This window comes from Equus quagga, chromosome 8 (genome assembly GCF_021613505.1).
Source record: "Equus quagga isolate Etosha38 chromosome 8, UCLA_HA_Equagga_1.0, whole genome shotgun sequence".
In the NCBI taxonomy this organism is placed as follows: domain Eukaryota; kingdom Metazoa; phylum Chordata; class Mammalia; order Perissodactyla; family Equidae; genus Equus; species Equus quagga.
In genome coordinates, this window is record NC_060274.1 from 41899261 (window position 1) to 41915431 (window position 16171).

A 16171-nucleotide genomic window follows, 5' to 3' on the forward strand; every position below is an offset into this window, starting at 1 on the left:
TAAGCAACATCCTTCTAAATGATACTTGGGTCAAAGACGAGTCTCAAGAGGAATTTAAAAAATATTTTGAACTAAATAAAATGAAAATTCGATTTGTCAGAATTTGTGGGTTGCAGCAGAAGCAGTGCTTAGAGAGAAGTTTACATCGTTGAATTCGTTTGCAGGCATACTTTGGAAATATTGCAGGTTTGGTTCCAGACCACCACAATAAAGTGAATATTGCAATAAAGTCAGTCACACACAGTTTTCAATTTTCCAGTGCATATAAAAGTTATGTTTATACTGTACTGTCATCTATTTAGTGTGCAATAGCGTTATGTCTAAAAACAATACACATACCTTAATTAAAAAATACTTTATTGTGGGGCCAGCCCCGTGGTGTAGTGGTTAAGTTTGTGCACTCTGCTTTGGTGGCCCGGGGTTCACAGGTTCGGATCCCAGGTACAGACCTAGCACCACTCGTCAAGCCATGCTGTGGGAGCATCCCACATAAAATAGAGGAAGATTAGCAACAGATGTTAGCTCAGGGACAATCTTTCTCATAAAGAAAAAAAAAATTATTGCTAAAAAATGCTACCCATCATCTGAGCCTTCAGCGAGCCATCTTTTTGCTGGTGGAGGGTCCTGTAAAAAATGCAGTATCTACAAAGCTCAATAAGTCGAAGTGCAATAAAACAAGGGGTGCCTGTATTAGAAGAGAAGAACAATACAAAATCAATAATCTAAGCTTCCACCTTAGGAAACTAGAGAAAAAAGAGCAATATAAACCAAAAGCAAGCAGAAGAAAAGAAATAATAAAATGAGAGCAGAACTCAGTGAAATCAAAAACAGGTAAGCAATAAAGGAAACCAGTGAAACCAAAAGCTGGTGCTTTGAGAAGATCAATATAATTGATAACCTCTAGGGTTCGGACCGGTGACATAGTGGTTAAGTTCGCACACTCTGTTTCTGTGGCCCAGGGTTCACAGGTTTGGATCCCAGGCGCAGACCTACACACCACTCATCAAGCTATGCTGTGACAGCATCCCACATACAAAAAATAGGGGAAGCTTGGCACAGATGTTAGCTCAGGGACAGTCTTCCTCACCAAAAGAAAAGAAAAGGAAAGGATTGATGACCTCCAGCCGTGCTCAGCAAGGAAAAAAGAAAAAACACAAATTACTAACATTAGGAAGGAAAGGGGAGCCATTTCTACTGAACTGATGGACATTACAAAGATAATAGAGGTATATTATGAATAACTATATGCCCACAAATTTGATAATTTAGATGAAATGGACCAATTCCTTGAAAGACACAATCTACCAAAACTAACATAAGGGGAAATAATCTTGATAGACATGTATCAATTAAAGAAATTGAATCAATAATTAATAACCTTCCAAAACAGAAAGCAGTGGGCCCAGATCGGTTCACTGGTGAATTCCACTGAGCATTTAAGGAAGAAATTATACCAATTTTCTAAAATCTCTCCCAAAATATAGAAGTAGAGGAAATATGTCCTAACTCTTTCTATGAGTACAGCATTACAATAATATCAAAACCAGATAATGAAATTACAAGAAAAGAAAATTACAGGTCAGTATTTCTCATGAATATAGATGTATAAATTCTCAATAAATATTGGCCCATTGAATCCAACAGTGTCTGAAAAGAATTATACACCACAAACAAGTTGGATTTGTTCCAGAGATGTGAGGCTGGTTCAGCATTTAAAAATGAATTAATGAAATTCACCGTATCAACAGGATAAAGAAAAAAAACAATTATATGATGATAGCAATTGATGCAGAAAAATCATTTGACAACCTCCAACGTTCATTCCTGGTTAAAAAACAAACAAACAAACTCTCAGCAAACTCTAGGAATAGAGGAAAACTTCGTCAACTTGATAAAAAGCATCTACAAAAGACTTGTGGCTTAATATCATACTTAATGATGAGAAACAAATGCCTCCGGCGAAGATCAGGAGCAGGGCGAGGATGCCTGGCTCACCACTGCTGTTCAACACGCATAGTGGAAGTCTTCGGTAACGCAGTAAGACAAGAAAAGGAAGTAAAAGGTACACCTATGGGAAGGAGGAAATAAAACTGTCTTTGTTCACAGATGACTTGATTATCTTTGTAGATAATAAAAAGAATCAACAAAATAACTATAATGAGCAATTACAGCAAGGTTGCTGGATACAAGGTTAAAATACAAAAATCGTTTGCTTTCCTATATACCAGCAATGAACAAGTGGAATTTGAAATTGAAAACACGATACCATTTACATTAGCACTCCCCCCAAATTAAATATTAGATATAGATTTAACAAAATATATACAATATCTCTATGAGGAAAACTATAAAACTCTGATGAAAGAAATCGAAGAAATATAAATAAGTGGAGAGAGACTTAATGTTCCTGCATAGGAAGACTCAATATTGTTAAGATGTCAGTTACTCCCAACTTGACCTATAGCTTTAACACAGTCTCAGTGAAAATCCAGCAGGTTATTTTTGGTATATTGACCGATTGCTCCTGAGTTTACATGGAAAGGCAAAAGACCCAGAGTAGATAACAATTTAGCAGAAGCAGAACAAAGTTGAAAGGCTGCCACTACCCCACTTCTAGACCTACGATAAAGCTGCCGCGATCAATACAGCGTGGTATTGGCAAAAGAAGAGTCAAATAGATCAAGGGAAGAGAATAGAGGGCCCAGAAATAGACCCACACAAATATAGTCAACTGACCTTTGACAACAGAGCAAAGACAATACAATGGAGCGAAGATAGTCTTCAGTAAATGGTGCTGGAACAACTGGACATCTGTGTTTTTAAAAAATGAATCTAGACACAGACCTTACACACTTCACAAAAATTAACTCAGAATGGATCACTGGCCTAAATGTAAAATGAAAAACTAGAAAGCATCTAGAAGATAACATAGGAAAAAATCTAGGTGACCTTGGATTTGATGAGGAGTTTTTTGATACAGCCAAAAGCATGATCCGTGGAAGAAAACATCAGTAAGTTGGATCTAATTAAATTTTAAAATTCTGCTTTGTGAAAGATGCTATAATGAAAAGACAATCCACAGACGGGAGAAAATCTTTGCAAACCACCTATCTGGTGAAAGACTTGTATCTAAAATATATAAAGAACTCTTAAAACTCAACAATAAGGAAACAACCCAATGAAAAAATGGGCAAAAGATCTGAACAGACACCTCACCAAAGAGGATATGCAGATGGCAAATGAACACATGAAAAATTGTTCCACATCATATGTCACCAGGGAAATGCAAATTAAAATAGCAATGAGATACCACTACACATCTATTAAAATGGCCCAAATCCGGAACTCTCACAACACCAAATGCTGGCGAGGCTGGGAAGTGACAGGAGCTGTCATTCATTGCTGGTGGGAATGCAAAATGGCACAGTCACTGGGACAACAGTTTAGTGGTTTCTCATGAAACTAACCATCTTCTTACCATATGATCCAGCAATCACTGTCCTTTTTATTTACCTAAAGGAGTTGAAAACTTATGTTCTGCCCAAAAACCTCCACATGGATGTTTATAGCAGTTTTATTCATAATTGCCAAAACCTGAAAGTAACCGAAATGTCCTTTAGTCGGTGAATGGATAAATAAACTGCTGTTCATCCAGACAATGGAATGTTATTCAGTGCTAAAAAGAAATGAGCTATCAAGCCATGAAAAGGCATGGAGGAGCCTTAAGTGCATATTGCTAAGGGAAAGAAACCAGCCTGAAAATGCTACAGACTGTGTGATTCCAACTATATGCCATTCTGGAAAAGGCAAAACTGTGGAGACAGTAAAAGGATCTCAGGCTGAGGGATGAATAGGTGGGGTGTGGGGGATTTGGGGACAGTGAAACTATTCTATATTACACTGCAGTTGTGGATACATGAAATGCTGGATTTGTCAAAACTCATAGGATGTACAACACAGAGTGAACCCTAATGTGAACTGTGGACTTTAGTCCGTAATAATAATAAATCAGCGTAGGTGCATCAGTAGTAACAAATGTACCATACCCTAAAGCCAGGTGTTAAGAATGGGGGAAACTGTGTGGGGGTTAGTATATGGGAACTCTCTAAACATTTCACTCAATTTACCTGTAAACCTAAAACTGTTTTAGAGGAATTGTCAGTTAATTTTTTAAAAAAGCATTATTTCCCCAACTTTGAGGACTACTAAAAATATCGCTAAAAAAAGAAAAATGAGAAATTTTGATATCATTAAAGAAGGAAAAAATGTACAGTCGTCATTGTTCCACAAAAGGGAGGATCTTTTAACACTGCAAAACACTGGCAGACGTGGTCTCTGTGTGAGGAAGCAGCATTGGAACTGCTCCCTGATGTGTGTGCGAGCGCTCGCGCAGACCCACCGCGCTGACCTTGTTTTGCTTGTTTGCTTTACCATGGGCTGGTGACAGTGTTGTCCGAGCAGGGGTTGGGACATCTGGTCTTCCACTCACAGGGGCTGCCCCCAGTTTCTTCAGAAGGGCTTGGCCTGTGCTCAAACTCCCTTGGGGTGAGTCCAGTCTCTGCCCTCGGGGGCCGGGGGCCTTGGCATCACTGCCCGTCTATCTCGGTCTCCTACCTGTAGAATAGGATGATAAATGTACCCAAAGGTGTGGGGTGCTCTAGGGTGCTGCACAATCCCTGTTGAAGACCGTCCAAGCCAGCACCAGCTGGGCACAGACAGCGCCTGCAGTCAGCAGGGCTGCCGCGTTGTTGATGTGGAATCAAGCCCCTGATCTCGCCAGTACAGGCTGGTCCCCCCAGGCAAGTCACCTGCTGAGCGTCCCTGTCTACCTCCGCCCTTGCACCCTGCAAACGTAATAACCGTATCTGCTCACATCCAGGCTAAGAAGTGTATCTCCTCCCACCTCGGCACGCTGGCGGATTTCGCCATCGAGATGTTCGACGTCCTGGATGAGATCAACTACCAGTCTTACAATGACTTCGTGCTCCGTGTCGGTAGGTGGCTCCAAGCCATCCCAGCACTCGGGCTGGCACCCTCTTCCCGCACCCACCCTGGGGGCTGGTGACCTGGACTATCTCCCTGAGAGCAGGGGTCAGCGGGCCAGGTGCCCTGGTCTTGCAGGAAGGAGGGTGGTGCCACCTAGACGAGTGCTTGGGGATGCAGGGACAGCCTCTGAAAGCTGGGTGCCAGTGACTTAGGACCTGGGAGAGTTGTTGTCCAGCTCATGAAACACATGAGAAATCTCTGTTGTCATAGAGACCTTCAGATGTACCTGAGCCCACACTCACCTGAGGAAAAGTGTCCGAAAATGGTTGTTGACGGTTGGTTTAGAATTCAAACATCTAGTGGCCTTAAAGCCAGACCTGAGAGCTGTGTTGGGGTCTGAGGGTGAGAGCAGGTGTCCCTCAGAGTGGTGGAATTCTGATGCACTTAGATACAGCTCTGTTGTAGGCCGAGTGCCCGGCATTCGGGCCTCCTCCTCTGGGCTGTGGGCTCCTCCGATTAATAGATGTAGTGACATTACAGGAAAGAGGTCTAAGGGTCCGTTGGGGAATTCTATTTCTCGCTCTCCCATGGGGACGTGGCATGGGAGCCCTGCCTGTGTGCCTGGATGGCTGGTCACCTGGGAGTCTGGATGCTGGCTCAGTCTTATCCGCATGGTCTGGGGCGTCCGGGTTGGCTAAGAATGCTCTCCGTGTCCCACCAGCCAATGAGGAAGTGGCCCCTTTGGGGCTTCTCTCTGGTTCCTTGGTCCACCTGGCCCGCAGCAGAGCTCTCCTCAGCTCACACCTCAGGTTGTGCCCCCTTCACTCCTCCTGCACATGCCTGCACCCCACTGCCCAGGCTTTGGGGGCTGAGTAGGCCAGGGCTGAAATGTTATTAACATCCTTGGCTAAGCTTGGAAAAATCTACACATGAGTATAGAATGGGAAGATAGAATGTAGCGTCAGCCCGGGCCAGGAAGCTCCAGTTGCTGACACAGCTGCAGGGGCGATTGGGGGCACCCAGGCCTCGTGGCCCTCTCCAGGCCGGTCAGACCCTGAGCCACGTAAAGAGAAGGGGGCCTTCATTCTCCCCTTCAGAGTGTCCTGAATACTGTGATCTGTTCTGGGCCCCACGCCCTAAGAGTCTGGGGAGTCCCATCCAGGGAAACAGTCAGGAGCCACAGTTCGTTCTGGAAAAGGGAGCTGCAGTGGGGGACACACTGTGGTCCTACAGACTAAAGGTCAGCCTTCTTAGAGGAGGACACAGCATGGGGTCACTATTCCAGGAAATGAGACTCTTGTTGGGGATCAGGACAGTGCTGCACCCGGAGTGGTATGGGAGCAGGGGCTGGGAGCCACCTCCCACCATGCTCTGGGTCTCTGCTTTAGGAAGGGGCATTGCGCTCGGTGGCCCCAGGAATCCACGACCCACAAGGGGCAGCTCCTGCCCTCGGGAGCTTTCCTCACTAACGACACCATGCCGTGGCTGTTTTACAGGCATCAACGTTGGCCCCGTGGTGGCTGGGGTGATTGGGGCTCGCAGGCCGCAGTATGACATCTGGGGAAACACTGTCAACGTGGCCAGTCGGATGGACAGCACCGGGGTCCAGGGCAGAATCCAGGTCAGCATTCAGAGTTCCCTTGACACAGGCACCCATCCTGTAGGCGGGACACTGAGGCGGAGAGGCAAGGGCCAGCCGGGCAGGATTGGGCCGGCTGCCCAGCCCCGCAGACCGCAGCTGCCCCCTCGCCTGCCTCTCCAGGGGGAGCACACAGAGCTGTGTGGTGCAGTGTATCTGTGGCCGGCCTGCAGGGCAGGGCCGGAGCCCAGCAGCTGTATCTGCAGTTTGGTTTGCCGTGGAGCCCTGGGAGTTGTGCAGTCAAGGGGCACGGTGAGTGACAGTGTCCTGGTCGGCCTGACTGCTCCAAGCCCCTTCATGCACCCCCAGGACCCTGCCCGCCTACCCGGCTGCCTGAGAAGGGAAGGGGCTTCCTCGGGTGTTTGAAGAGGAGGGTACTGTGGGGCCACCTGGTCTGGGAACCTGCAGGCGGCTCACGTGGAATGAGCCTGGTGCTATGACATCAGCTAAGAGCCGTCCAAAGATTTAGAAGACAGCAGCTGCTGCTTTTCATGGGCACGTGGGAGTGTGGTCCAGCTCTCTCCCTTAGAACACATGTGAAACTGGGTTAGCCGAGCCTGCCCGCCAGCCTGCCTGGGCACTGCAGGCCTCTGGGGGCTGTGGAGGGAAGGAGCCTGTCCGTGTGTGTGGCTGTATCTGGCCTCTGGGGACCTGTGGGGATGGGCGGTGAATGCAGGGCACTCAGAGAACAGGGCCACTCTCCTCCTGCTGTGGCCCGGCCACCGGCTGGCTTGTCTGGACTCTGCACCCAGCGCTGGCCATCACTGTATTGCCTGAGCACTGGTCCTTCCACTCTACTGTGAAGTCTCACTTGGTCCTCCACAGACCCTGTGAGATATGTGCATTCACCCCAGGTTTTTAAAATTTTTAAATTTTTAATTTGATTGAGGTCACATTGTGTAACCTATAACATTATGTAAATTTCAGGTGTAGATCATTATTTCTGCTTCTGTATAGACTGCATCATGTTGACCACAAAAACTCTAGTTTCCATCCATCACCGTACACTTATGCTTCTTTACTCCTTTCACCCTCCTCCCACCCCCTTCCACTCTGATAACCACCAATCTGTTCTCTATATCTATGTGTTTGTTCATTTGTTTATCTTCTACATGACTGAAGTCATATGGTAATTGTCTTTCTCCGTCTAACTTATTTCGCTTAGCATAATACCCTCAGGGTCCTTCCATGTTGTAGCAAATGGCATGTTTTTGTCTTTTTATGGCTGAGTAGTGTTCCATTGTGTATATATATACCATATCTTCTTTATCCATCATCCATTGATGGGCACTTAGGTTGCTTCCAAGTCTTGGCTATTGTGAACAATGCTGCAATGAACATAGGGGTGCATGTATCTTTTTGAATTATCGATTTCATGTTCTTTGGATAAATACTCAGTAGTGGAATAGCAGGATCGTATGGTATTTCTATTTTTAATTTTTGACAAATCTCCATACTGTTTCCCATAGTGGCTGCACCAGTTTGCATTCCCAGCAGTGTATGAGGTTCCCTTTTCTCCACATCTTCTCCAACAGTTGTTATTTCTTGTTAATTATAGCCATTCTGATGGGCATGAGGTGATGTGTCATTGTAGTTTTGATTTGCGTTTCCCTAATAATTAGTGGTGTTGAACATCTTTTCATATGCCTGTTGGCCTTCTGTATATTTTCTTTAGAAAAATATCTGTTCATATTCTCTGCCCAGTTTTTGATCAGATTGTTTATTTTTTTCTTGTTGAGTTGTATGAGTTCTTTATATATTTTGGAGATTAACTCCTTATTGGCTATATGATTTGCAAATATTTTCTCCAGCTGGTGGGTTGTCTTTTCATTTTGTTGATGGTTTCCTTTGTGTTGCAGAAGCTCTTTAGTCTGATGTAGTCCATTTGTTTATTTTTCTTTTGTTTCCCTTGCCTGAGGAAACACGATATTCAAAAAGTTGCTGCTAAGACCCATGTCAAAGAGTGTACTGCCTCTGTTTTCTTCTAGGAGTTTATGGTTTCAGGTCTTACATTCAAGTCTTTAATCCATTTTGAGTTAATTTTTGTGTATGGTGTAAGATAATGGCCTACTTTCGTTCTTTTGCATGTGGCTGTCCAGTTTTCCCAACACCGTTTATTGAAGAGACTTTCCTTTCTCCATTGTATGTTCTTGGCTCCTTGATGAAAATTAGCTGTCCATAGCTGTGAGTTTATTTCTTGGCTCTTGACTCTGTTCCAATCATCTGTGTGTGTTTTTCTGCCAGTACCATGCTGTTTTGATTACTATAGCTTTGTAGCATACTTTGAAATCAGGGAGTGTGATGCCTCCAGCTTTGTTCTTTTTTCTCAATAGCTTTGGCTATTGAGGCTATTTCTTGTTCCACATAAATTCTAGGGTCCTTTGTTCTATTTCCATGAAAAATGTCCTTGGGATTTTAATTGGGATTGCATTGAGTCTGTAGATTGCTTTAGGTAATATGGACATTTAACTATGTTTATTCTTCCAATCCATAAGTACAGAATATCTTTCCATTTCTTTATGTCTTCTTCAATTTCTTTCAATAATGTCATAATTTTCAGTGTATTGGTCTTTCATTCCTTGGTTAAATTTATTTCTAGGTATTTTATTCTTTTTGTTGAGGTTATCAATGTGATTGTGTTCTTGATTTCTCTTTCTGCTAGTTCATTGTTAGTATATACAAATGCAACTTATTTTTGTATGTTGATTTGTACCCTGCAACCTTACTGTATTTGTTAATTATTTCTAATAGCCTTTTGGTGGATTCTTTAGGGTTTTCTGTATACAGAATCATGTCATCCACAAATAGTGACAATTTTATATCTTCCTTTCCAATTTAAGATTCCTTTTATTTCTTTTTCTTGCCTAATTGCTCTGGCTAGGACTTCCAATATTATATTGAGTAAGAGTAGCAAGAGTGCCCAGTCTTGTATAGTTCTTGTTCTCAGAGGAATAGCTTCCAGTTTTTCACCATTGGGTATGATGTTGGCTGTCGTTTTTGAAAAGCTATAGGACAACAAATTGGATAACCTAGAAGAAATGGATGAATTCTTAGAATCATACAACCTTTCAAAACTGAATCAAGAAGAAATAGAGAATCTGAATGGACCGATCATTAGTAAGATGATTGAAACAGTGATTAAAAACCTCCCAAAAAGCAAAAATCCAGGACCAGACATTTTCTCTGGTGAATTCTATCCAACATTCAAAGAAGATTTAATACCTATCCTTCTCAAATTCTTCCAAAATTTGAAGAGGAGAAATACTTCCTAACTCATTTTACAAAGCCAACATTACTCTGATACCAAAACCAGACAGGGATGACACAAAAAAGGAAAATTACAGACTAATATTGCTGATGAACATAAATGCAAAAGTTCTCAACAAAATATTAGCAAATCAAACATGATAATAAATTGAAAGGATCATATACCACCATTAAGTGGAATGTATTCCAGGGATGCAGGGATGGTTCAATGTCCACAAATCAATGCGATACACCACATTAACAAAATAAAAGATAAAAGTCACATGATCTCAATAGAGACAGAAAAACCTTTGACAAAATTCAACATCCATTTATGATAAAAACTCTCAATACAATGGGTATAGAAGGAAAGTACCTCAACATAATAAAGGCCATATATGACAAACACCCCAGGTTTGAGAAAGGCATCGGGTGCAGCAACTTGCAAGATGTGGTTCAGATGAGAAGGTTGTCAGCCTGGGCTTCCCACATCCTGCCTGTTCCGTTCACATGCCCTGTCCCAGCATTCATTGGTGGATCCCTTGGACCCATCAGTTTCAAAGACAGGGAGACCTAAATCTTCATGGCGCTCTCCTGCTGCTCAGAACATAGGCAGTGTCTCCTCACAGCATCTGTGCCTGTCTGCATCTTTCTATAAAACTTCTTTTATTGTGGTGACGTACACATAACATGAAGTTTACCATCTTAGCCACTTTTCAGTGCACAGCTCAGTGGTGTAAGCGCATCCACATTGTTGTGTCGCTGTCACCGCCAGCCACCCCAGGGTGCCACGTTCCTTTCCTGATATGATCCTTCACCTGTGCTCCTCGAAGCCTTCCTCAGGAGCTGGTCACACCCCGGGGGACCCTGACTGAAGCCCTATCCACTCTCTGGCCTGGCCACTGTCCCAAGTCAATGTGTCATTTCAGCTTCTGAAATCAGATCTGAGTCAGCCACTCCCCTGCTCGGAACCGTCCTTGTCCCCTCAGCCCCTGGGCAGGCCATCTCCCTGTGGCCTCCCCTTCCTGCTGGGCCTCCCCCTGCTGCTGGGCTGCCCCGAGATATTGCCCACTCAGGGCCTCTGTCTGTCACCTGTGCCTGCTCTGTCTGTCCTCCCTTCCCTTCTCAGGCCTGTCCCCCAGATGATGGGGCTGCTTACACCCATCCCCGCTGGTGGGCAGGGTCACTGCGTGGAGCTCAGACCAAACACACAGGGACGCTTAGGAGAATCACAGCCCTGTGTGCTGCCAACACCGCCAGGTCCTGACGTCTTACCCAAACACTAGTGTCGTTGGGTCCCCTCTGGGAGCCTGGCCTGGGCCCCAGCAAGCCCTGTGACCCCCTTGGGGATGCTGAGGGGCTCTCTCAAGGCTGCTCCCAGCTGTGTGGGCAGAATTCTTCCTGCTCCCCACATGGTCACCTGCCAGCACATCTGTTTCTGGACTCCCTACCGGGCAGTGTGTCCTGCTGTCTGCTGTGAGCCCCTGTCCCTCCACATGAACCTCCCCAGAGGACTCGCATCAAGGGGTGTCTTTGCAGACCGGAGCCCCTTGCCTCCCTCCATCTGGCCTGATGTCAGCACCCATGTGCTTGGGACAGGGTATGACTGGAGTGGGGCCATGTTGACATTTCAGTCAACTTTAATGAAACCATTGCAGTCCCTTCATCCAGCCTACCATGCTGGCCATCGCCTGGTCACATGACCACCCCCTTTGCCAGAGGCACTGCTCCGCCAGTCCATCATGCCTCCTCCCTGATTTAAGAGAGAAACACACTCCACTGTTGCATGGTTGTTTTAGGGGTTCTTGGTTACAGCCCAGTAGAAATCCTCTTCCCTTTGCTGGGTTTAAATTAAACATTTGGTTCTTTCCTTGAAGAAGCCGATGAGAGACTCAGTTATTAATGATAAAGGTTTGCAGAGAGGTCTCTTACTTTTTCCTGAAGACAATATCTACTCAGATATTACCCACCCATGTTCTAATTCCTTAGCCCTCTGCTGGAACCTTCCTTCTTTTGTGTCAAAATTCTAAAAAAGGAGACCCCCTCCTCAAACCGCTGTCCCAGGAGAGGCAGCCAAGAGGATCTGTGCAGACCACAGCCCTGGGACATCTCAGGGCCCCAGCTTCCCAGGAGTAAGGCGGCCAGGGACGGTTGAGCAGCACGAGGACACCCAGGTTCCCCCTCTGCCATCAGCTCGCGGACTGAGCAGGCACTTCCCTGAAATGCCACCTGGGGGCCCACACACTCTCAGAAAGGGTGGGGGAGGGTCCCTGCCCCCCAGGGCCAAATGGAGAACTCTAGGAAGAGTTTCCAGCCCGCCTCATGGAGACACAGGGGACGTCATGCAGATGAGTAACAATCAGACTTTACTGGGGACTCTCAGGTGACCTCCCTCGAGGCCTCTTGGGGAGCTCGTCTCTCGGGTCCTTGCTCAGCTGTCTCTCTGAGCTCCCGACCCGGCCCCTCACTGGGACCCACCACGGTAACATCAGGACACCCTGATTCAAGCCCTCCGACTCCTGGCTTAACATCTCAAGGCTGAGAGGGCGCAGGGGGAGCGCAGCCCAGCTCCCAGGCAGCCCGCTGGACGCCAGGCCCGTCCCTGCCCGCGTTCAGACGGCAGCCCTGCTGCACGTGTGCTGCAGGTGGTGAGCACGGGTCAATGGGTCATCTTTACCTCCAGCGTTTCTCTGTCCAGCTGTCTGGATATTTTATTACCTCGCATCCTTCCTAAAACAAGAGAAAGGAAGGGGCCCACCCGAATGACAAGACTCAGAGGCTCCTCAGTGTGGTATCTCAGGGCTCAAGCTGGACGTTGGGCCCAGGAAGCACAGGTGTCTCTCGATGGGCAGATTGTGGGTTCAGTTGTGAAAGGAGAGAACAGAGCCTTGTACCGCAGTACATTATGCCACCTTGTGTCCAAGAGGCCACATCTGAGTCGTGACGAGGGTGTCTCCGTTTATAACTGGCCAGTCTATTGCTCAGTTCCACCCAGGACTTTAGGGGCACCCTGAGCCCGGCTGGGGGACTGATTGTGGGTGGAGGCCGTGGCTCCAGCCCTGGCATGGCCCTGGTTTGGGGTCTTTGGCAGCTTCAGGGCCACCAGCACCCCCTGGCACCCTGGGGAGTCCAGCACTCCCCACTTTCTCTTACCATCTGTCTTATGAATATGATATTCCACATCAAGCTGACCAAGGCACACTTCCTCTACGTGGATGGCGTTCTTCTCATTTATGAGTCCTTGGGGGGAGGCCGAGGGCGGGACACTGAGGGACAGCCCGAGCTGCTCCAGCGCCAAGAGACATTGTGGACGGCACAAGTCCAGGCCCCAGGCATCCTCCTGCCTCCGCGAGGCCGTCCTGACTCCCCAGGCTCTGTCCCTGTGGGTGGACAGCAGAAGGCCCAGTAAGGAGCCACAAAACTTTCCCCAGAATGCCCAGCATGCCCGAGCCCAGCCGCGAGGGCACCAGCCCTTGCCTCGCTGACGGACGGCCACAGAAATTGGTGGAGTTAATTAATTCAGGGGAATAATAGCCTCCCTCGCCTCCTGTAGGTCAAGCACGCTCTGTTCCTTCCTCTCCCGTCTACACTCGTGGGTCAGCCAGGTCTGTCTGATTTTCCATGGGGGCGCTGAGGGGCCTCTCCCCAGCACTTTAGATCCAGGGTGGACGTCACTGCTCCGGGAGCTGTGCAGGTTCCGATGTTTTGTGGTGGTTTTTGTTTTCTGTGCTGCCCTGCACAGGTTTCTGGCAGGCCTCAGTTGCCCTCACTCACTCACTCACTCGTTCCCTCCTTCCTTCCTTTCTTCATTCATCAAGCACTTATGAATACCTGCCACGTGTTTTGACAGCCATGATAAGACGCAGTGAGACAGACCAGTGTGTGTGGAGACACTAAGCGTCCGTGAGGGATTAGATGGCATGCTCGCAAGGAAGCAGGCCAATTGTTAGTGAGTGCAAGAGCCATGCCGAAAATGGGGCAACCTGCAAGCTCAGCTGACAGGGAAGAGAGCGGGTCCTGCTGCCCAGCTCTGTGGGACTGACCCGCCTGGGGACGGGACGTGAGGGCGTGGGCTCAGGATGGATACGGTTGTTTGAACAGAAGATGCCAGAGATGGATGACCTGAGGTGGGGGGGGGGGGGGGACATGGGGAAACGAGGAGCGAGGTGGTCTCCTCCTCCAACATAAAGGGGCAAAGCGAGGGGAGAGCAGGCAATCGTGTCCTCTTCGTTTACAGACCTTTAGTAGTGCTTTCTTGTCTTTTAGCTTTTTTCTAACTTTGTGACGCAGGAATTCTTCTGGGTGAAATATTGGCTGGGAACCTGAGAGTGAGGGGAGTGAGCCATGCCTTGTTGTCTCTGGGGGACATGCCCACCACCCTTTGTGCCAGCAGCCCCATGCCCGGGCCCTCCGAGGCCAGGCTGGCGATTGGCACCCCATCCCTCTGGCACTGAGGCTCCGTGCCAGCAACAGGGGTGGAAGCCTGGTGCTGCCTGACTCCACTCTCTGCTGTGCCCCCACCAGCTGAGCAGGTACCTGCCAGTGCCCCGACCCTCCAGAACGTCTGAGGTTCCTGGGTACCAAGAGCCCTGGCTCTGGGAGCCAGTCCTGCTCCTGTCTCTCCCCAGCTGGAGCTGGATCCCATCTGGCTGTCTGGCTAGAGCATGGGGTGCCCACGCAGCTCACACCCAGCCCCTGTGCTGGGGCTGGGTGGCCCTGTCCATCCACCTGCCCACCGCTCTGGGCACTCCTGACGATGAACACAGTCCTCTCCTGCTTGTCCAAGGCCAACGGGAGGGCCTCTCTGAGTTCCCTGGGCTCTCTTCGCAGGTTCATGTCCTCCCAGAGTGACCAGGGTGACTGTTGGAGGACCAAAGGCCCCTGCTTCCAGGCCGAGCTGGGGAGGCCAGAGTCCGGTGATGGTGGGGTGGGCTGTGGCGGGTGGAGGAGGGAACCTTCCGTGGGCTTCTGCCCAGGAGTCTTCCCCTGTTGACCACGAGTGACACCTGCTCTTCCCTGCTGCAGGTGACGGAGGAGGTGCACCGGCTGCTGCGGCGGGGTGCGTACCGTTTTGTGTGCCGAGGCAAAGTCAGTGTCAAGGGGAAGGGCGAGATGCTAACGTACTTCCTGGAAGGCAGGACCGACGGAAATGGCTCCCAATCCAGGTCCCTGAACTCGGAGCGGAAAATGTATCCTTACGGCAGAGCTGGCCTCCAGACCAGACTGGCCACGGGCCACCCCCCTGTGCCCGCCGTGGCTGGCCTCCCGGTCACAGCTGGGCTGGGGGCTCTGCAGGGCTCGGGGATCGCCCCTGGGCCTCCCGGCCCACCCCTGCCCCCTGGAGCAGCTGGAAAGGAGGCTTAGCGGAGCCCACACTCGCCGCTGTGGGCACAGGGCGTGAATGCTCTGGGCGTCGGGCCCCTGGGGGCTCCAGCAAGGACCAGCCCTGCCAGCAGAGCAGGACCGGGGGCCAGCAGCTGGGCTGGGAAAGGGGAGCTGCCCAGGCAGGACCCGAAGCAGCTGGGCAGTGACTCGGGTGAGAGGAGAATCCCGTCCACATGGACGCGAGGCTTTCACAGCGTCTGTGCTTGCTCCAGCCTCTCCTCGGCAGGCCCCAGGGTTGGCCAAGTTGGCATCGGGCATCGGGACCTTCAGAACATTCCCCAGAGCTGCAGGCTATGAGACAGCTTGTGGAGGTCCGGCTGGCTGGTCTCAAGCCCTGAGACCGATACGCAGCAGCCCCGCCTGGGCAGCGGTCTGCAGGAGCCTGGAGTAGGGGGCAGGCCTTGATGGGCATGATCATGAGGGCTGGGACCAGGCCTAGAGCTGCTGCCTGGGCCTCAGACAGTTTGGGGAGAATTAAGAAGCCCCTCTCCCACTGCAAGGATGGTGGTGGCCGCTGGCTTTCTTCAAGAGCCGTTTTTTGCTAAGAGCCAGAGGCAGGTCTTCTGGAATTCTCCAGGGCCCTGCAGCCACATCTCTGTGTCATGACCAGCATCAGTTCCTTTTCTGCCTGCGCGCTCTCCACCTGCCCCGCCTGAGGGCGTCAGCTCCTGTAAACCTGGGCATTCCCCTCTCTGCCCGTATCACTGGGTTTGTTCAAAGGAGAAAAAGCCGTTGGTGTCATTTCTTACCTTTCCTTTTGGCTGTGGCGTGCAAGTCTGTGTTGATTTTGAAAACAAGTGAACTTCACAACTGTGAGAAGGTCTCCTCAACGGAAGATGTTTCTTTGGCAGACGAGTATTTCGGAGTGAGTCTGTGGCCGTAAATCTACGTGTCCCAGCTCCAAGTTGCAAGGAA

General features: G+C 48.8%; 1 protein-coding gene across 1 annotated transcript in view; it reads left to right on the forward strand.

The window, feature by feature from the left end:
* The window catches only part of ADCY1 (adenylate cyclase 1), a 140860-nt gene extending 125563 nt beyond the window's left edge, over positions 1-15297 (forward strand). Inside the window, exons 18-20 of the mRNA XM_046670080.1 lie at positions 4880-4994; positions 6483-6607; positions 14897-15297. Coding sequence (XP_046526036.1) covers positions 4880-4994; positions 6483-6607; positions 14897-15235 — 579 coding nt within the window. The 3' untranslated portion in view covers positions 15236-15297. The remainder of the gene's footprint in view (positions 1-4879; positions 4995-6482; positions 6608-14896) is intronic.
* Positions 15298-16171: the final 874 nt, after the last annotated feature.